This window comes from Theropithecus gelada, chromosome 7a (genome assembly GCF_003255815.1).
Source record: "Theropithecus gelada isolate Dixy chromosome 7a, Tgel_1.0, whole genome shotgun sequence".
NCBI lineage: Eukaryota > Metazoa > Chordata > Mammalia > Primates > Cercopithecidae > Theropithecus > Theropithecus gelada.
Genome location: NC_037674.1, coordinates 37983983 through 38007276, shown reverse-complemented (window position 1 = coordinate 38007276; position 23294 = coordinate 37983983). Strand labels below are relative to the sequence as shown.

Genomic DNA, 23294 nt, shown 5'->3' with positions numbered 1-23294 from the left:
TGACCATGCACCGATTTTTCTTAGGTTCTAAATTGTCGCTGGAGAACATACTGATTTTTTTCTACAATTTGGTGTTCAACTTCTCTTCCTAATGACAGATTTCTTTATGTTCTTTATTATCCTAAATTTACTAACCTACATGCAAGCACATCGCTGAAACTGACTGTGTGTGAAGCCTGATGGTATTAATGGAAGACGATACGAATGTAAGAGATGAATTTAATACTGGGAGGACTACAGGGAAACTCAAGAAAATAAATGGAAATTGAAGCCATTAGCAGTGGACATGATGAAAATTTGTTTAATCTTTGTCCCTGTAAGGCATTGGAGCTCATTTACTACTGGATGCCCTTCACAATAATGAATGAAAAGCACAATTTCTAAAATGAGCAGATCTCCCCATGTGTTCAGGGCACAGATGGGAAGCTAGAACGGTGGAAGCAGGTGACTGCCTCTCAAATGGGGTCACTCCAGCTAAGGCAGTACAGCTAGAGGCTGGGAACACCATCTGTGAATCAGGGAGACCTGAACTCAAGTCCTGGCTTCTTCAGTTACTAGCCTTATGGCCCCAACTGAATCACTGGATCTAGCTGGGCCTCTGTGTTCTCACTTATACAAAGAAGATAGTAAGGCTGGGTGCTGTGGCTCACACCTGTAATCCTAGCACTTTGGGAGGCCAAGGTGGGCGGAGTGCCTGAGCTCAGGAGCTTAAGACTAGCCTGGGCAATATGATGAAACCCTGTCTCTACTAAAATACAAAAAATTAGCTGGGTGTGGCAGCATGCACCTGTAGTCCCAGGCAGGAGAATTGCTTGAACCCAGGAGGCAGAGGTTTCAGTGAGCCAAGATCACGCCACTGCACTCCGGTCTGGGCGACAGAGTGAGACTCCGTCTCCAAAAACAAAAAGAAGATACTAATAGTAGTTTTGCCCTTGGGTTGTTGATAGGTTTGAATGAGATAAGCTTGATGGATGGCTGTTTACTAAACATTATTGCTGTTATTATTAATATTGATAAGTGGAGTCATTGTTACCTAGATGGCATCAGTGCCATTCAAATATTCACTGATACTTTAAAACTGCCACTAAACGTAAAAGATTCAACCTCTCAATTATTTTTCTTAAAAACAAGGTGACTGACACATATTTTCTTCATTGCAAAGGCCCCAGCGATTCTGGGTGTAAAACTGAGAGCTAGTTTGGTTGATGTATTAATAACTAATCAGCATGCAGCATATGGCTTTCTGACACATAACTTCTTGCTATCTCCTCTCTCCAAATGAGGCAGCTTGCTCCAATGAGGAGTGGAGTCAAGAAAAACATCTTAGAGGACAATATAACTTCTTCTTTTGTAGTTCTCTTTGGCTGTGGGGAGAGACACCTTCTTAGTCTGGTCAGTTTTGTCCTTCCAACTTCAGTCCCTGGATGCAGCCGCAACACGGCTGGTTTGCTCCCATTTGCTGAAAGCAACACAAGAAGACTCCCTGAAGTCAGAGCTTTCTCCAGGGCCCCAGGCGAGAGGCCAAAGGGGCCAAAGCAAAACAAGTAGAAATATGTGAAACCTAATAGTTAGACAACTAAAGAGAGTATCATTTCCCTGAGGTTAGGAAAAGCAAAGGGGTAACAAAGATAACCAGAAGAGTTGTCGGTCAAGTGAAGATGACAGCCATCAAGGGCCAACCTGGGCTTGCTCACAGGTGCAATTTCAAAGACACGCCTCTTATCCTCTAGTAGGAAAACAGAAAATTCCCATGAAAACAGACCTGAAGGCCGTAAAATCCCAAGTCCTGTCTTAAAGTATACAAATGAAGCATCATATTTACTACATGAATTCTATTTGGTCTGCAGTGGTGAAGAGCCTTCACTTAGTCCACAGGACTCTTGACGGTCATAAATGAAACATTGTCAGGACAAGGAATAAGAAGGAAAAGTGAACTCACTCCTTCAGGGACTTTATAGCGCTGACAGTGATCTGAGCCAAAGCCCAGCTGCCCAGGGGCTCCTGGACAGCAGGGCTCACTCACCAGCCCGCACGTCATACCCCTCATGGCTGTGGTGCAGCTAAACGCAGGTCAGCACTAGCCAGATGTTCCACCCGCAAATGCTAGCAGGGTGAGCAGGACAAACCAGACTTAACAGCAAATGCTTGAATCAAAGAAAAAAGAAGTGGCCGAGGTGAACACCCTCCCCATTCTGCCCAACTCACCTTCACCAGGAAGAAGGACACACCATATGTGCGGAGGGACCGTGCAAGTTTGACGTACTTGACCTTGGCTTCTATCTCACTCATCTCTCCGCAGTTCTTATGCTCCTGCAAAAGTGACAACAGCCAGGACCAGTTATTGCATCTCTGCCAGCAGAGACAGGTAGTTATTGTACGTGGTGGACACAGTGGCTAGGAATGATCATTAAGTGATGTTTGTGTCTGAGACCCCTCCATGACACAGGCAACTGCTGACCAAGGATCAGAGCACACAGGAAGTTCTAACGTAGGGATTTCAAACCAGAGTTTGAGCCCAAGTAGCCCACATTACTTCACAACTAAATACGACAATTCACGCACACATGCAGTGTGGTGGGAACAGGGTCCATAACCGCAATCACATTTTCAAAGGACTCCACGTCCCAAATGGTTGGGGGCCAAGACTTTAAATGATACCAAGAAAAATGTTCTTCTCAGGAGAGGTGTCATTCTAACATCCATCCAAAAGGTACTGGCTGGGTGTGGTGGCTCATGTCTATAATGCCAATACTTTGGGATCAAGGTGGGTGGATCATTTGAGATTAGGAGTTTGAGACCAGCCTGGCCAACATGGTGAAACCCCATCTCCACTGAAAATACAAAAATTAGCCGGGTGGTGTGGCACATGCCTGTAATCCCAGCTACTTGGTAGGCTGAGGCACGAAAATCACTTGAACGGGGGCGGGGTAGGGGGTAGGGGATAGGGGGTAGGGGTAGGGGTGGGGGGTGGGGTACAGAGGTTGCAGTGAGCTGAGATCACCCCATTGCACTCCGTCTTGGCTCTGCTTCAAAAAAAAAAGTATAATTTTCTAAAGAATAGGGTAAATACATGTCTATACACGATAGTACTCAGAAACAATACTGGAGAAAAGTATGTTTTATATGCATGAAATTTGTATTTTAATTTGTATTTACATTTCAGGATCAAAGACGACTTTGGTATCTTGGATTCCTTAGAGTGTTGCACGCCAAAGTTTGTGTTAGGGCTTTTCTTACTGGTTGTGTAGACTGGACAAGTCTCTGATTTTTAGAATAATCCTGGATTTTTAAAAGGCGTTAATTTCCAAATTCCAGTTTCTAAAAACAAATCTCAGGACAAAGAGGCTACTTGTAGATCCTTCCTCAGTGCATGTTAACGGTCTATCACCTTGTTTCAATGTTACCAAGATAATGCCTTTGAAATTAAATGTATGCACATTTTTCTCAGAAGGGCTAGGTAACCTTTAGCAAGAAAATATGGATTAAGATAATAAATCTGCCCAAAGTAGAACTGTCAGCTTCTTTACTCTTGAGTCAGTAATCATTTATTATATAAGAGTACAGGCACGAGGTATAAAACTATTATGCGCAGAGGCCCCCTCATACTAATAAATGAGGATGGGGAGTGAGGAGAATAATAAAGTTCTGTACATTTCCAATACCTGAAAGATCCTCTTTTCAGCTCCTCTCTGCTTGATATATTCTTTGGGCAGGAATTCCTTCAGACTAAGAGAGAGACATTTAAAAAGGAAAGGCATTTATCATGTTCTATGATGAGAAGCAAAGCAAAGACATTTAATAAAACTCACAGTTAACTCACTAAGTCTCCCAATATTTTACGGAGTAATTAATAACAGACTGCTATATCCTACGATGCACTTGAATAAGGACACGGACATAAAACTAGTATGATAGAAAAGGTCAAACTAACATATTTAAACAAGAAAGAATTTCCAGGATCTATTGTAAAGTGGAAAAAAAAAAAAAAAAAAGAGCACAAGAGTATATAGTATGCTGCCTTTTGTAAGAAACGAAGGAGATACTTATTTTGAAAACATTATTTTCTATTGTCTACATATTTTAAAAAAATACAAAGATAAACCTAGTTCTAATAAAAATGGTTCTCCGTGGAAGAGGGGAAAAACAAGGAGAAGGGAACAAGGATGGAAACTAAACTTCTTCTGTATTTCTTATATTATAGTTTTCACTTTAGAACCACATGAAATTGCAAAAAAAAAAAAAAAAAAAAACCAACATCTAAAAATCTAAAGCAAACTAAAACCGTCTATCAAGTTGACAGCATAACTACAGGGAGAATAATTATGTCAAGTAACTTTGCAAAACAGTCTTTTGACTGTATATCCCTCGTAGGATATTACGGACAAAATAAACCATAGTAGATTTGTTAGTAAAAATATTAGTATTTCAAATTAACATCTACTTTCCCTCCTGTCTATACATAAACACACACAATAAAATTAGGATATTACACTATATATAAGTAGGATGTTATATATAATTAGGATAAAGAAAATGAGTAATTATGGTTGTTGTTAGGAACCAAGTTTTTCAGCATAAAATAGATAAAAATAAACAAAATGCAAAAAGACTTGGCTAAACATTCTGCATCTTTTATTTGAACTGGAAATACCGGCCTGAGTACCTGATTCATTTTTCTTTTCCTGAAAAACATTTTCTAGCTACATCCCCTTTAAAGGCCAGGAGCAAGAACAACCTGATGGCACCCTGTGCCCCCACCACCCCTGCTGGTGCCTAGGCCAGGTGGTCTTCTAAATACCATTTCCACTAAAAGGAACCAAGTCTCAGATAAATCACTGACTCTTGGTCTGAGGCAGGAAATGTATAAAATGTTCCTGGGACTTCTTGTGGCTTGAATCAAGGAAGTTACCAAGATAATACTGGAGCCAGTATCAATGAATTCCCATTAGCCAAAAATTGGATGATTTAAAACTGTATATTGAAAAAGAGAGAACAAAGTAATAAACCCATCCATCCAACCTCGACAGTTATCAACTCATGGCCAATCATGACTCATCTATTTCCCCATCCCACTGACCTCCCCTGGATTATTCCGATGCAAATCCCAGACATCATATAATTAATACCATGTGATGGGACAATTTAAGCATCAGAAAAAGGATGATTGCAGTAAGTTAAAGCGCAGATATTTAATATCTACAAAGATTTTTTTTAAAAATCATGGTCACCTTAAGAGATTGCTATGGTCCCAACTCGTACCGAAAATTATAAATGAGGGGAAAGAAACAAGTATTTGTTCTGATGTTTCTAAATGTTGATGAGGGCAAGAATCACAGCTAATAAATGTAGAAAAAATAAAAGAAGTCCAAAATCATCATTATACAACTCTTACTGAAATAACTGATAGATCAAAGCAAATTCAATGACTGTAAGACAAAAAAATAACAAGTTGATCAGGAACTTTTTAACAGATTGATCGCTCTGATAACATCTAAACCCAATGATCAATTTTAATATTAATCAAAGTAGGATAACCAGATAATATATGCCTTCCAATTGATACAAAAGGAAGTATACAGCACCACCTAGGAAGTATCCTTGGCAATAAAGAATAAGTAAATACATAATTAAAACTGAATTTAATTGAATCCCTAAATCTAAATAACGGTTTACAAAAAGAATAGGGGAACATGTTCAATGATACCATCAGGATACAATTAGCCAAACCCAAACACAAGAAATTCTATGAAAATAACTTAGCTTCTTCAAAAATAAATAGTTTGGTAGTAATGGTGAAAAGGAGGGCATAATAATAAACTAAAAGAGATATAAGAAATATATTTACCTACAAAGCTCTAGTAACAAAGACAGTGCAGTAATGATGTAAGAACAGATACACAGGTCAATAGAACAGAATTGAGAGTCCAGAAATTAACCCTCACCTTTATAGTCAACTGATTTTCAACAAGGGTTCCAAGACAATTCAGTGGGGAAAGAATACGTTTTTAAACAACTGGTGCTGGGACAACAGGATGTTCACATGCAAAAGACAGAAATTGAACCCCGTACCTCATACTATACACTAGAATTAACTCAAAATCTATGATAGACCTACATGTAATAGCTAAATCTATAAAACTCTCAGAAGAAGATACAGGAGTAAATCTTTATGACCTTGATTTAGGCAAAGAGTTTTTAGATATAATACCAAAAGCACATGTAGTAAAAGAAAAAAAAAAGGACTATTTCGAAATTATAAACTTTTAAATTGCAAATACCACCATCAAGAAAGTGAAAATACAATCCATAGAATGGGGGAAAATATTTGCAAATTATTTATGAGGAAATTGCAATATATGCAGAATATATAAAAAACCTTTAACTGATAATGAAAAGACAAACACTCAATTAAAAACGGGCAGAGGACATGAACAGACATTTCTCCAAAGAAGAGATACAAATGGCCAATAGGCACATGAAAGTATGTTCAACATTATTAGCCACTAGGAAAATGTAAAAAAAACCACAACGCGATACCAGTACATACCCACTAGGAGGGCTACAATAAAAAAGATGTACAACAGCAAGTGTTGGCAAGGGCATAGAGAAACTGGAACCCTCATACACTGCTGGCGGGAATATAAAACGGTACAGCTGCTGTAAAAAAAAAGTTTGATAGTTCCTTAAAATATTATGCAGCAATTCTACTCCTTGATATATGCCCAGAAAAAAATGAGAACACTTCCACACAAAAACTTGCACACAAATGTTCACAGCAGCATTATTAATGAGAGCCAAAAGATGAAAATAACTCAAAAGTCCATCAACTAATGGATAAAATGTGGTTTCTCCATACAATGGAAAATCATTTCTATCTAAAGGAAGTACCGAAATATGCTACAACATGGAAACACTGTGCTAAGGGGAAGAAGCCACTCACGAAGGAAAAGTTGTATGATTTCACTAATAAGAAAAAAAGAGAGATTCCAAGTTCGTCAGCAGGAGGGATCTAAGAAATATCTAATTTGCAGCAGTTTAGACATTAAAATTATCATTAAGCAACTTCATGGACAAAAATGAATGATTCAGAGAGAGCTGGAAGGCACCATCACCACCAAAGAGGAAGCTGAGTTTCAGAGAGGTAAAGACTTAGCTGAAGGCACAGGACTTGTGAGTAAGTAGCAGAGAGCCTCTGACCTCCCAGAACAACAGTGGGTCCACCTGAACACACAGCTGCTTCAGGCTTTCTCAGGGGCCCATTTAAAATAAGGAAGTGGTATCATGAGAGAACCGCTGCTGCCAGCCTCTAGGTAGTGGCTCCTACATCAGCAACAGAGACGCGGTTAAGGGTAGCAAAAGCGCCCAAAAAGGGCTCCATGTCAAGCCCTCTCAGAGCAATGATTGTCACTAGAAGAATACCAGATGGTGGTGTCCAGGGGACCAGCAGGGTAGAATATGCTGACCATCTATGGCAAGAAAGTCCTGTACTGCAGCAAGCTCCCTTCTTTCAAACTCCACCAAACCAGCCCATCTGAATCTGCCTCCTATGCAGTCTTCAGGAGTTACTGAAAACAACATCAGAAGGTGCACTAGAGGTGTGACCCCTGAGGTTTCAAGAATTGGTTTGTGGGGAATTTAAAAACCATTTTAAGATATGAATGGTGTGTGCATGTGTGTGGCGTGTATTTTCCCCAGTAAATCAGCCATGTGCGCCACTTCAGCACAAAGCAGGAGGGAGCAGGCAGGGTGTCATCAAGGCCTGCCAGCCAGCAGCGCGGTAGTTCCAGCTCAGTTGTTGTTTTGATTACCAAACCTGAGTCTGGAAGGCTCCGAACATCTGGGACACGTATACAAGTGCAATCTGTCAGCCTTGTCGGAGAAAAAATGGGTCAGACTGTCAAACCTGATTGGAAATATTCCTAACTAAGCAAGTTCTGGCCAAGCAAAATCCCTCCCACTGTCTCCTTAAATGTTCTCACCTTAAAAGGGCAGCCATCTACAAACTGTGCATTGAGAACTCACTTCTCTGCCAAACTCTACTGCCAGCCTTTTAAGCATGGCCCTTTCTGAATGCAGTCATAATAACAGTAAAGTCAGTACACTAATCTCTAGAAGACTCTCTAAGATCCATGAGAGGTTGAAAGTTTGCAGCCAACAGACTCCTCTCTCACAAACGCCGACTTCTGCTCTGGTCAAGTCCACTGTATTTGTTCTCCAGTTTGTTGCAGCTGCCTGGATAGCACATGATTATGTGACATACTGACATAGCCCATGAGCTGCTGAAATAGTACAAAAATTGAGCTACTGCATTCTTCCTAAAGGTAATAGTCATAAAATGTATTAAATGACATATAGATGAGACAACTGTTAAATACTGAAAAGGAAAAATATCATGGAAATCTATTCTGTCCTCAGATTGCTTCATGGTTGTCTTTAAATTCCCTCACAGATTATGCATTATGCATGGTTCATGCAAGACACTGTAGAAATCCAATCAGGAGATTCACACAAGAAAAAACCTTAGCCCTACATCAAAACACTAGCCACACATGTATAAGTTCACAGTTAGAATAATGGGTTTCAAGCAGTAGATGTCACCTGTTATGATTCTACATTTTAAATGACTTTTTGGATTATGCAACTAATAGTCCAAACCAGATGGAGAGACAGTGTTTCTGCAATTAAAACAGCTGCCATGTACTGAAGGCTAAACCCTGTTTCAGGTGCTTTACAAGCACTAGCAGATTAACTGAGTACTGACAAAAGCCGTGGGAAGCCAAGACCCCATTCTACACACAGACTCTGAGGCTCAGTGATGCTAAGTTGCCCAGGGCCACAGCCCACACGCTGTCTCATCCGTGGGCTCTGGGGACCATACTCTGGGCCACCACAGACCCTGACCCCTCCAAGTTACCCTTTAGTCAAACAACATCCCACGTGATCAGTATTTCAGACTCTGTGGAATAAGATAATAATCAGATTATGATAATGAAGACCAAGTGGTAGCCATTGAGTTTTATAGAAATGCCCAGAAGCCGGTGGAATCAGGGAAGAGGAATTTAACACATTTAGGGGAGCAGGATCTGAATTCAAATACAGATGTCACCAAAACCTCATTTTCTGCTTTTTGAAGGATGAGATGCAATTTTGTTATTTTATTGTACATACTTAAACTATACAATGTGATGTTTTCATATAATATACATAGTGAATTTCTACAGTCAAGCAAATTAACATATCCATCATCTCACAGTTTTTATGTGTGGGGTAAACATACCTAAAATTTACTCTTTGTAAATTTCCAGTATACAATACTATCAACTATAGCCCTCATGCTGTATATAAGGAACATCAGGCCTCTAGACTTATTTATCCTATGTAACTGAGCCTCTGTACCCTTTGACCACTATCTCCCCATTTCCCCACCCTCAGTAACCACTTTCCTACTCTCTGTTTCTATGTATTTGAGTTCTTATGTTTTCAGGTTCCACATATGACTGACACCACACAGTATTTTCATTTCTGTGTGTGGCTTATTTCACTCAGAGGACATAATAATGTCCTTTAGGTCCATCCATGTTGTCACAAATGGCAGCATCTCCATTGTTAAGGCTAAATATTATTCCATTGTGTGTACATAATCAAACCTCATTTTCTTATGTAAAATTTAAGCTGCCTCTACAAGTAATTACAAAAGAGAAGCTTCAAAGATGTTTCCTAGCCTGGCCATAAGTTACAAGTACACAGGGAGGCAGCTATGATTTGGGGAAACGTAAACTGCCTCTTATCTGTCCCAGGGCTGCCATCAAGTCACTGCATGACCACAGGGAAGTCACCGTTTCTCTAAGTTGGTTTTTATCACTTGAAAAGCAGAGGTTTCCAACCTATGAGTGTTATCGCTCGTGCGAATTGTAAACAAGGGATGTCGCCTCATTTGTGAGAGCTGAGGGAATCCATATGAACATACAAACAAAGCAGCGGAGTGTCCAGTCAGCACAGGGTGGAAGAACAGAGGGGAGGGATGGTGGAGGTACAATAAGGACAGCATCACCCAAAGGATGCTGGAACACCCAGGATCCTGACTCCAACCTTGATGTTGAATCACCAAATGATTAACAACAACATGTCAAATCTGGTATCACATAAGGTTCTCAGAGTGTGGCCCCAGGAGCAGCAGCATCAGCAGCACCTGGGAATGTGACAGAAATGCCAGTGTTCAGGCTTCACCCCACACCTGCTGGATAAGAGGCTCTGGGGGTGAGGCCTGGCATCTTTAAATAAGCCCTTTAGATAATTCTGATCAGATGAAGTTGGAGAACCACTGACACAGTGGGCTGAAAGCTCAAATTACAGATTCAGACACACTTGGATTTGAATCCAGACTCAAAGGTCAAAATGTCTGCAACTACGAGTAGCAGTTAAGTTCTGGTTAAGTAAGGTGATAACACAGGCGGAGGGAAGCACTGAGTGAGCTGGGAAACGCTCAGAATGGCAAGAGAAAGTGGAAAGGGAAAACAGCTTGTTAGTTTGTGCTGCTGCAAAAGAATACCACAGACTGGGTAATGACCGGTTTTTTAATTATATTTAATTATACTTAATTCTATAATTTATAATTCAATTATAAAGAACAGAAAATTTATTTCTGCACAGTTCTGGAGGCTGGAAAGTCCACGGTCAAGGCACTGTCAGGTTCAGCTGTCTGGTACGGGTGGCATCCTCTGGGGAGGGGTGAAAGGCTGTGTCCTCACAAGGCAAAGGAGCAGAAGAGCAAGCTGGCTGAATGCTGCGTGAAGCCTCTTTTTTAAGGGCCTTAATCCCATTCATGAGGGAAAGGTCCTCATGACCTAATCATGTCTTGAGGCCCCACCTCTTAGCGCTATCACTTTGGCAACACCCAAATTTTGGAAAGAACACATTCAAACCACAGCAGCATGGCAGAAACATAGGAAATGGGTTTGAAGTCCTATCTTGGTCACACAGCAGTTCTGTCATCCTGAACCAATCCAAATGTCCTTTAATATAAGGACACGCCACTGCCCAGGAACTCAGAGACAGCGCAGGGCTGGATACCTTCAGCGGTTCCTGGTTTGAAAGTTCTGGAGTTTCAAAGTAGTTAGGGAGATAGGCACCAACCTCAGAAGACAGCTAGGAGGAAACAATACAGACACTACTGAATGTTCGCTACCTCCGAAACTGAGAGGATAGGAGAGCTCCGGGCTGTCAGAAACACAAGACAGAAGTTCACAGGGAGGAAGAACGCAAGTGGCTTTTTACTGCATTTTACTTTTAATTTAGTGGGAGGATGGTGGTGAAGAATATAATGCAAGAGAGCTGATGAAAACAGAGGTTGAAATGCCAGATTTCTGGTTAGTTTGAAAACCGAGAATCAAGGGCCAAATTATTCTGACAAAAGCACACAGATGACCAACTCCAAAGGAGGAATATGTGTTTGAACAGAGGCCAAGTGAAAAACTGGTTTAAGACCTCCTACTGGGTCAAAAGCTTTGCTTGTTGACAGTAGAATTATCTTGAGTTTGTGGGGGAAAATTTCCAACTCCACTGTGAATTCTTTCTCAACAAAGATTCATGTCCTGGGTCGCTTTGTTTTCTCAGTAAAATACTTCCGAGGAATTCCCAAACAGGAAGAGGGGGCTGTGGGAGTCAAGGATGAGAGAGGTTTCCTAAGCCTGTGACCTTCCTGCCCACTCTCAGCCCTTGGACCATTTCTTCCCGTAACACGCAGAGTCATGGAACCTTTCTGTCTGGCCTCCAGTGCCTATTACTTTTGCCTTTGCCACGTGTTAAATATCCAACTTTGGTGAATATAAGCTTTTATCATCACTTCAAGCCCAGATACTGCAACCATCTTTTAAAAAAAAAAAAAAGTTCAGTGAGCTGGGTGTGCTGTTTCAAGCCCGTAATCCCAGTACTTTGGGAGGCTGAAGAGGGTGGATCGCTTGAACCCAGGAGTTCGAGACCAGCTTGGGCATCAAACTGGGACCCCATACAAAAGTTAGCCAGGCGTGGTGGTGCATTCTTGAAGTCCCAGCTACTTGAGAGGCTGAGGTGAGGGGACTGCTTGCGCCAGAGAGGTGGAGGCTGAGATGGCGCCCACTGCACTCCAGCCTGGATGACAGAGTGAGACCTTGTCTCCAAAAAAAAAAAAAAAAGTTGAGTGTGAAACATTTCAAATTATAGAAAAATATATGCTTTATAACTTATATACCTACCACCAAGGAGAAATACATGTTGGCATGTTGCCATATCTGCTTTATGATTGCTACTTCTCTTCTGTTACTAAAGTAGAGATTACAGAATTAGTGGAAGTCCCATATCCTTTCTTTATTAGGCAGCCATTTATTTTATTTATTTATTTTTTTGAGCGGAGTTTCCCTCTTGTTGCCCAGGCTGGGTGCAACGATGTAATCTTGGCTCACTGCAACCTCCACCTCCCAGGTTCAAGTGATTCTCGTGCCTCAGCCTCCCAAGTAGCTGGGATTACAGGTATGCACCACCACACCTGGCTAATTTTGTATTTGTAGTAGAGACGGGGTTTCTCCATGTTGGTCAGGATGGTCTTGAACTCCCCACCTCAGGTGATCCACCCACCTCAGCCTCCCAAAGTGCTGGGACTGCAGGCATGGGCCACTGTGCTTGGCCACCACTTTTTTGAAGTTAGTTTCCACAGATATTTTAATATCTTCCTATAACTCCTTGTGTCTATAAACAATAATACATCCGGTTTCTCTTTGTGTATATATTTTTAAATAAAAAGATTCATATTCTGAAATACCTTGTTTCCTCTATAAAGAACCTTGGTGTCTTCACACATTTAAATGTATGCCCATCTGAGAGATATGAAATGCTCTATACCTTTTGATTTTGCATTTTCTGAATCACTTATTAAGTTAAACATCTTTTCATGTCTTTATCAGCCAACTACAGTTCCTTCTCTTTAAAGTACCTACTGATATCCTGGGTGATCTTTTTCTCAGATATTTTTTTCTTTTTTAATATCTTCTGGATATTAATCTGATCCTGGAGTATGCATTGCAGATATGTAAATTTCTTTTTCCAGTTTGGAGCTTTACTCTTGATGATGTCTTTTCCTAATAAGATATTTTAATTTTAATAAAGGTAGATTTATCAATCTTTTGAATTACTGTATCACCTTATGACACTAATATAGTGTTTTAATTACTTTATCTTTATAAAAAATTGTGGTAGTTGTATGAGTCCTTCATATATCTTCAATTAGCCTTTACCATTCTTGAGCCTTGACTAGTTCATATTAATTTTAGCAGCTTTATTGAGATGTCCATTTTAAGGATAAGTTTTCTCATTATTACGTAAGTGACTGGAATTGAACTGAGTCTATAAGTTTGGGTAGAAGTACTTTACCTGATATCAAGTCTTCCTACCCATTAACATAGCAATAGCATAGCATTTACTCAGACTGCCTTTTATGCTCTTCAAAAAGCTTTTATCATTTTATTGGTGAGATCTTGGAGATCACTGAACAGCTGTCTTCCTAGGTAAATTATACTTTGTAACTACTATAAAAGGTAATTCCCTTTTATCAATTATATTTCCTCTTTGTTGATTTGTATGGGAATACTATTTGCTATTACACATTTTTTTTTCCCCCTAAAGACCTCACTTAAAAGTCTTGTTAATTCCAGCAAGGTTCTCTGTAGACTGACTGATTATCTATGTAGATAATCCTATCACCTGCAACTAATGACAGTTTTGTTTATCTAATCCTGATATGGTTTAGTTCTTTTTGTTTCCTTATTGCACTCACTAGGATATTTAGTATCATTTTGATAAGAAGCATTGATAGCAGGCATCCTTCTGGACATTAAAAGGAATTAATATTAAACTATTAATTATCATACTTGTTTAGACCAAGAAGGTTTTCATGAATTTCTGGCATGCCATGAAGTTTTTCTTTTTGTCATCAAGATTATTTCATTTTATCAAATTCTTTCTCTCCAGCAATTAAGACAATCATATAGTGTTTTTTCAAAAAAATCTAACATGGCAAACTATATAAACACGTTTTCTACTCTTAAGATGTGTCTCTTGGTATTCCATTCTAAAATGTCAAGTTCTCTCTCAGTCCCTAAAATCCACAAACTCCCTATTCCCTTTTTCTGCCTTTTTATCTTGGCATTCAGCATCATTAATATATTATATATTTTACTTACTTATTAGTTCTCATCTACCTTTCTGCACTAGAATTTAAGTTCCATGAGGGCAGAAATGCTTGACTGTGTTTTTCACTGCTGTATCTCCAGGAGCCTAGTGTCTACCACGTAGAAGGCACTCAACAAATTATTTGTTAAATAAATGAATTTTGCCTCCTTTAAAGAAACACTATTTAGTTCTAACTTGCACTTATGCATGAACATATGTCATGCTGGACTTAGTTAATACTTGATTAACTTTTTTGAGCAAGACATCTATATTCAATTTAAAAGCTTTCTATTGTCTGTATTCATTTTAGTATTACAGTTCTGCTAGTTTCAAATTAAGGTGAAGACCTTTACTTTTTTATTTTCTGAAATAACCTGGGCCTAGTGTTTATTTTGTTGTTTTTTGATTGGTATATTTTAAACTGATAAGTCAATTTCTTTCAAGATTATAGATTTATTTCAATTTTCTAATTATCCATTTTTTCTAAATTTTCCTAGTTTATCACATTCTCAACTGCTTTTTAATATCTCTTCACCTTATTTTGCCTTTTTCTTCTTTTGTTTTTCTTGATCACATTTACCCAAAGTTTATCAAGTTTTTCAAAGAACCAGCTTTTGGTTTTATTGATTCTCTGTGGTTTTTATTTCATTATTTTCTTTTAAATATTTTCTTTCTTCTATTTTGATCTTGTTCTACTAATCATTCACTGAGGGAAGTATGTTAAATTACTTCACTAAAATTGCATATCTGAAATTATTGCAATACAGTCTATTTTTCCTTTATATACATTTAAGGCAGTGTTAGGCACGTATACAGGTTCACAATTATTTAGTATCCTGATAAATTAGTCCTTCTATCTTTATAATCTTCTTTATCTCGACTTATGCTTTGTTTGCCTTGGAGTCTATTTTGTGTACTGTAAGTAGAAATTTCCTGGCATATCAGTTTCAATGCATTTAAACTTTCCTCTGTCATTCTCTCTTTTCTTTGTCTAAAAGTGTGTCTTTTAGAGATAATATAGACCTGGACTTAAAAAAATTCCATTCAATGAGAATCTCTGTTTATTAATTGCTGCATTTCATTTACTTACATTTGGTATGATACCTAATATATTTACAAGTGTTTACCATATCTTATTCCAGACCTTCTTTTCACTTTGTTTCCATAAGCCACCCTGCACATCTCCTATTTTAACGGTCAAGCTATCTGCATTTCTTCCCTCCTACCCCTACTGGCTTGAAAGCTATATGGATTATTTCTCCTTGTTTGGTTTGACCAGTAATTAAAATTTTATTAAAGAACTTGTGAAGTCTGGTTTCTTTCACTGTTTCCATATACAGTCTATATATGTTCTCTCAGGCTATCTTCATTTTTTTCCCAACAATTTTATTATGAAAAATTCCAAACATAGCACAATGTTGAAACATTGTGTATTGAACATTCTATGTCTGTCACCTAGAGTCACCTTCAATTTTATCAAGTATACTTGATTTAAGATCTGAAGTTTACCAGTAACTCTCATCTTCTCCAATAAAATATAGTCTACAGATGGCTTTTACTCTGACCACTTCTTAAAGTTTTCCACAGTGTTTTTAAGGGTCTGGAAATTAGTCATTATTATGTTTTGTTGTTGCTGTTTTAAGAGTTAATTCTTCTTTAGATTTCCCTTCTACTTTGTCAATTTCTTTAATCAACATTGCTAATTGCATGATACTCTTCCCACCTTTTTAGAAACAATCCATAGTAGTCTGCATAGTTTACACTGCAACTTTCAACTTCCTGAATAGACCATCCTGCATTTAAAATACAGTTAAAAAGTTGGACTTTGTTGAAATGATCAGAGCCAAGTTTTGGTTCTGCATAATAACCATTTCATATATTTATCTGCCACACAGATTGTAGATTCAAAAACAGCAAGGAATTAGTATATAATATCTCCCTTATATTTTCTCTATACCTGGCACAATAAAACACATCTGCAAGTCCTCAATGAGTTAAAGAAAAACACCAGGCTCACACATAGGTAACAAAATTTCACATGAACCCCACACATTTGTACAAAAATTCACATCACACGGCCTATTTTCTGCCAGCATTTTCTGAACACAGAAAAGCATAAAGCAAATACCTGATTACTAGATTATGTGTCGTTTTTACTTCATGCACCAATAAAATGTCCCTTCTTAGGACCCTCTGAAGGTGACCTGAGGAAAACTGTCATGTAGATAAAGCATATCAGACTCAGTCTAGGAGATCCTGGCTTTCTTCTGCCTCCCCGCACTTGACTGTTCTGGGCCTTGTCTCTGTCTCTCTCTAGCACTTATTCTCCCCATCAATAGAGTAGATGGATATATTAAATCATCCTTAAATCCCTGGAAACTCTGAAAATCTTTCAGACTCTGATGATTTTCATTATTGTAAATGAGTACCTTCACTGAAGTACCAAATCCAGAAATCACTGGAGAGTCTGAAGAAAGTTCAAAGCGAATCTCATAAAAATGTCCATATTGCAACTCTGAGCAAAAATGCTAAGAAAATTTTCAAAAAATTAAAAGATATGCCCTCGTTCACATCCCTATGCACCCACCTCAGAAACTATGTAACTGAAATTTCTGGGGGCTGCATCTTCAGCACGGCTGTCACAAGTCCAACCTTCTCATTATTATTTTAAAACCCTAAATTGTTTAAGCAGATCACACATATGAAAGCTAGATTAGGAAAGAGCTAAAGGCTGCAAAAGAGAGCCCAGTCAGTCACCAGGGACAGCCCAGGCAAAAACAGGACCTGGCTATCCAACTCACAAATCAGCAAATGTGGCCTCACTGTTTTGTTTTAATTAAGAAGGGACTTATATCCTCAAGAAGTTTTACCTGCATGGTATAAGCAATAATGTACACAATTAAATATCTACATTAAGTAAAAATGCCTCATTACCTAATTTGGCCTAATTAAAAAGTAAATCAAATTCGTAAGGAAAAATAATTGCCACCAGGCAAAATTACCTTAATTTGGAATCTGAATAAGGGTGCAGGTACCACTACAGGCATAAACTTGATATTATAATCTTAGAAAAAAAAGAAACGAACTCAACGCAATTGCTTAACTCTTGTGGTCTCAGATTATTAAGAGAAGAATACTGCTGCTGGAGTGTGAGTGTGTAGCATTCAATAGGACCACAAACTGCAGTACATACTTTTAAGACCAGTACCAATGCTTTGATATTAGTTTGTAATCTCGACACAGGCAGTCAGCTGTACAGGAACATTCACGATGATTTGGTTGGTACGATCCATCATACTAGGAAACAGACCAAAGCACCCTGTAATCCCAGTTTTAAGTACCTTTGCTGCATAGTGGGAGACCAGTAAAAGGGGCAACTTTGCCTTTCACTGAAAGTAGGAATGCCTTTCAAAATGAGAGCCTGGTGTTAGAAGTCAGAAGCTATTTGCAGAGAAACTCTTTAACTGTGAATAAGCCACTTCTCTCTCTCCTGCTTCTTCCGTATCTATCAAACAAAATACTATGTTCTCAATTCACAAGGGAGTCCTGAGAACTAGTTGCCCCAAGGCTATGGAGAAAGTGAGCTAATAAAATGACCCAGGTGGCATCGTCATCAATATAAGAACCCAGTGAATGGCTACATTCGGATCTCCTTTCTACCAGGGAGACATAAAAATTCACAGCTACAAAAGTCTAAAAACAGGTAAACGTTTTATTTCCATTTTTTTGATTCATCAATCTTCCCTCCATTTTCTATTTGTCACCAGGCACTTTAAAAACAGAAACAGAATGTTGTTTCCTCCGAGGCCTCACTAGCTCTTGGTGTTTATTCCTCAATATCCGTGGCCATAATCCTCAGGCTGATGACATCAGTTGTATCTGAGGGGCCAGCTGTGAGGCTAGAAGGTGGGAATGTGGAAACTGCTCAAGGAACTTGTGCACACGGCCTTCGATAGGTGGCTGAACAGAAGGGGACGCTTCCTGAGGCTCCTGAGGAAGGAAGCCAGACGAGTGGGGTAAAAGCGGGCCCTGAGGAACACCCAGCTGTATGACTCATTTGGAGAATACAGAACTAAGTAGGTGGCAGGAACTGCTCAGAGCCATCCTCAGCCTCAGACTCACAATGTGTGGCACACTGCAGGACACAGCATCACCTTGTAAAGGCTCCCTGGGATTCACTAACCCAAGGGCAGAGGTTTGCTTTCTGCGGGGTTAACAACTCAGTTTAGACCAAACAGCATATTGGCCAGGCATTCTCTGGCACCAGAAGAAAAGTTAACTTTTCTTCTTACTCAAAGGCATATACTGGTCCCAATTACTTTCCACCAAAGTGAAAGTGGGGACAAGGGTCAAAGAAGCCTCTCCGTTATCCTCTCCCTGCAATACACTTGAACCAATACAATGAATGCACAATACCATGAATGGCCTACTGGACACATGTCATGCTGACTGGCACATCCTACAGGAAAGCTCATGTCCCTCCCCCTTACTCCCCCATTGGCGTTCACACCATGGCCCTACTGGAGTGGATTTTTTTTTAACTTTCCTCTTCACTAAGATGAAGTAGAAGGAAAAAAAAGGGGGTGGAGGGGGACACAGATCACTGAATTTCTATTCAGCAAGAAAAACTTCTCAATTTATCTTGCTTTCCCCAAAATCTGCAAATTTGGTCATCTACTTGATTGAAGAAAAGCTAGCATTCTCACAAATGATGAAATTAGGGTATGATCTTAGATACCTAGCTCAAAAAAAAAAAAATAAATGGTGAAAGGAAAAGAAGAGAGGAGAAAAGAGAAAAAAAGAAAATCAAAATGTCATTTACTCTAAAAATCCAGGTTTATGTTTATGTTCCACATGAGGTCCAAACTGTATCTGGGCTTGAAATCCACCAAACTCACAAGCTTTCTCGAAGGAGACAGGGTGAGAGCCATTCAGGATGTCATCCCGAGCCTGAAACACAAGAAGGAGGAAAAACATCAGAGGTTTGGGGGAGTAACGCATTCTCTCCACTGACACATTCCCATGGCCCAGCACACTCTCTCTGTGGAGCAGGGGACAGTGCCAGCCGACCCACAGTGACATGTGCAGGACACAGTGGATGATCACCACATGGGAGAAAACTAAGGCGAAAAAAAAACAAACCTTTGTCCAAAATGGCCTGTAGATGGAAAACATTAGAGATGTCCGGTATAGCAAAAGCAAAGTCTGACAACAACTGAGAAAGGCAGAAGTGATTATAAAAAGAGGCCAAGGAAATTCATATGAAATGATCAGCTTCAAAGAGGCCAAAAGACAAATTCAGTGTACTTTTTATAATCCTAAATCATAAAGCTAGCTAATCAAATATCTAGAGGTAAAATCAACCCAACCCCCATCCCCAGATAAAGACCAATGTAATAGAAGAAGAGAAAGAAAGGCGATAGGCGCGCACACACACAGACAAGAACTCAATACTCAAGACAGCAGGGGAAAGGACAAGCGAATGCATCCTAAAATGAGGAGCTTGCTGTGTCTGAACTCCTCCTCCTCCCAGTTCCCCATCCATCACTGCTGTTGTTTTCCCCTGCCCTCCTTTCTGCCTTTCTTTCTCTAAATGACCCCCAAACCACCCAAAGATGGACACTCTCAGCTATCACTCTGAGCCTTAAGCCAATAAGCATCTTTACACTGCCCTGCTATCTCTCTCCTTTTGGCCTCCCCACTTCTTTCCTCTCAGCCCTCTTTCCATGCCATCCTTCCATCCACTAAGTCAGGGGTCAGGAAACTTCTCCAAAAGGCCAAACAGTAAACATTTCACACCTCCTGGGCCACACCGTCTCTGTCACAACTACTGAGTTCTGTCACGGGAATGCGAGAAGAGCCACAGAAGGTATGTATAACAACTACATAACCCTCAAGGGGATTTATCAATATGTGATACTTGAATACATAAGCTGTGTTACAATAAAACTTTATTCACAAGTACAGGCAAAAGGCATGACCGCAATTTGCCAACCCCCACATTATTTCTTTGGGCAGATAGATGGATAAATATGGAGAGGAAAGGGAGGGAGGGAAAGAAAGGAAGAAAGGAAGCTGGCAGGAGAGGACAAAGGTGGATGATGTTTTCCCTGAGCCACAAGCAACCTTGGGGACAATCCAGTACAATCCACATCTTCACACTGGGAAACTCAGACATGTTAAATGGCTTGTCAGTTTAACAATTACTTAAGGGTAACCACATGAAAGATTATTGACAGGATATCTTCCAGTTAATGAGAAGTCCTGATTTTCTGACCAATATTCTCTTGCAATCTAAGATGTCAGCTAAGAAACCTTTAGTGCACTTGAAGTGGTGAGCCAGTGAAGTGAAATACAGCTGTCTCTCAAAGTCCGGCAGAGAGGGACAGTGTTGGCTACCAGGTCACAATCTGGGAAGCCATAGGGAGGCCCTACTCCGGATGGTCAGCTGCTCATCCAGAATATCAACCTGCACCACAACCAAACACATGCTTGGACCCAGGAGCAATGCCTGCTGGAAACGACGCCATAAACGTGGCAGAAGCCAGCGCCGCCCTCCTGCTCGCCACAAGATACAGCCAGGAGCTTCCTGCAATCTCATCAACCTCAGTGTCTGAGCAGTAAATACTGTACCTGAACATAAAGCAAGTTCAGCTGCACAGGGTCTCTCGAATCTACATTCTGATCAGAGTAAAAGAACTTCCGTCTAAGCAGCAACGTTTCGTTTTCATCTACTCCTTGTTCTCTGAATGTTCGGCTGTGATCCAGCCAATTTACTGCAACACAACAAGACATATAAGAGAACTGTGTTTATTTTCCTCTTAATTAAAGGGAATTTACCAAAAGAGCAGTGTGATGCAGATTTCTGTAACTCTGATACTTAGTTATAGTTACTTCTTACATTAGTACTGTGGTTTTTAAGCTTTGCAAAATAATTTCACATCTACCAAATGACCAGCCAAAATGGAAATGAGGGAGAAAATTCCCAGTCATTCCTAAAGTTACAGCTAAAGCACTATAATGAATGTGTAATATGCTGCCTCTCCGGTGGCAGGGTGGAGGGCAGATACTCCAGTCTCAGCTAATAAAGTGATTCAGAGGCTCTGAGCATAATAAGTTACCTCTGACCTCAAGTAGAAAAGAGAAAGAAAATGAAAGTATGGAGGGAGTGGGGGAGACAACAGTAAAGGGGGGCTGGCAGAACCGTGCCATGGGTCAGCTTAAATCTCAGTCATTCTGAGAACCCTGTTCTCTCATCTATGTGTACAGGATTTGATCACTCCCCTCTACACTTTCACAGCTCTCACTCCAACACTCCTCTGCGGGCTTAAAACACATTGTGAGTTAAGTCCTTATCACCAGTGTCTCTAGATTATAAGCAACCTGAGTACAGAAAACGTGTCTCCCACATCTCCCACAGTACCTGGGAGAGTATCTTGCACATAATAATAAGTCCTTGGGATTTTTCTACTAAAGTCTCTTGGAAAGAAGTATATAACTGCAAATCAAATTAGGCAGAAAGAAAAAAAAGCACACAAAGGGTCAGAGGAAATGAGAGCCTCACAGAAGATCAATAAACACAATGGCAATAATGATGTCATCCCGATTCAGCCACAAGAACAAATACAATGAAAGCAGGAAAGAGTCTAGGTGGACTGGGTAATAAATTAAGACCCTTTCAGTGGAGGGTCAGGCAGCAAGGTGCAAACAGCATGGGCTTTAGGGACAGAAGGGGTTACGTGCTGGCTTTTCCACAAATTAACTATGTAGCTATGGAAAATGACTTTCCAATCATAGAATTCTATTACTTTTTTTTTTTTTTTTGAGACAGAGTCACGCTCTGTCACCCAGGCTGGAGTGCAGTGGCACAATCTCAGTTCACTGCAACCTCTGCCTCCCAGGTTCAAGCAATTCTCCTGCCTCAGCCTCCTGCATAGCTGGGATTACAGCCGTGTGCCACCACACCCAGCTAATTTTTGTATTTTTAAGCAGAGATAGGGTTTCACCATGTTGGTCAGGCTGGTCTTGAACTCCTGACCTCAAGTGATCCAACCACCTCAGCCTCCCAAACTGCTAGAATTACAGGCATGAGTCACCGCACCCAATCCACTATTACTATTTTTAACTCCTAAGGAAATAATGGGTCTAAGGCAATGGTCATTGATGGATGTTAAACATCCCCCCAAAAAAGAAAACCAGAAACAATTCGTGATGGAAGTGCCCATCACCACTGAAGAAAGCATCTTTATTAAAATAAACACAAACACTTAAATCTAGTCAAGCCTCCAGATCTAAGGAATTAAAAGGGACAGAGGAACATGTTAAATGACACCATAGGTATGCAATGAAGAAAATCCAGACTGTACGAAATGCTGTACAAGTAAGAATTTGGTTTTTTCACATACACAAAAACTGCAAAAAGACATGAACTATCACACTGAGTGGTGACCACAGTTAATAATAATGCATTATATATTTCAAAAATGCTAATAATAGATTTTTAACAATCTTACCACAAAAAAAGATAAATTAGTGAGGTGATGGATATGTTAATTAGCTTGATTGAATCCTTCTTCAATGTCTACATAGATATATCACACTGCACCCCATAAATATACATCATTAGTATTAGTCCATTAAAAAAGAGAGATGGAAAGACTCTTAGTAAAACAAATTAATTCACGAATTAATTAACTTGTTCAACCTTATTTGGATCCTAGTTCAAACTACTAAAAAAATTTTTAGACAATAATGAAGCAAATGTGAACATGATTTGTATATCTGATATTAAGATATTTCTTTAGATGTGAAATGGTATTACAGTTACTTTTTAAAAAATTTTTATTTATTTATTTTTTGAGACAGAGTCTCACTCTGTCATCCAGGCTGGAGTACAATGGTGCGACCTCAGCTCACTGCAACCTCCACCTCCCAGGTTCAAGTGATTCTCCTGCCCGAGCCTCCTGAGTAGCTGGGAATACCAGCGTGCAGCTAATTTTTTGTGTGTTTTTAGCAGATGAGGTTTCACCATATCGGCCAGGCTGGTCTCAAACCCAACCTCAGGTAATCCACCTGCCTCAGCCTCCCAAAGTACT

The 23294-nt window shown here is 39.7% G+C and overlaps 1 protein-coding gene across 1 annotated transcript in view; it reads right to left on the bottom strand.

Moving 5' to 3' along the window:
* The window catches only part of TLN2 (talin 2), a 454454-nt gene that overhangs the window by 166007 nt on the left and 265153 nt on the right, over nucleotides 1-23294 (bottom strand). The window contains exons 7-10 of the mRNA XM_025390086.1: nucleotides 20833-20975; nucleotides 19022-19149; nucleotides 3663-3726; nucleotides 2206-2310 (exon numbers count right to left, since the gene is read on the bottom strand). Coding sequence (XP_025245871.1) covers nucleotides 2206-2310; nucleotides 3663-3726; nucleotides 19022-19149; nucleotides 20833-20975 — 440 coding nt within the window. The remainder of the gene's footprint in view (nucleotides 1-2205; nucleotides 2311-3662; nucleotides 3727-19021; nucleotides 19150-20832; nucleotides 20976-23294) is intronic.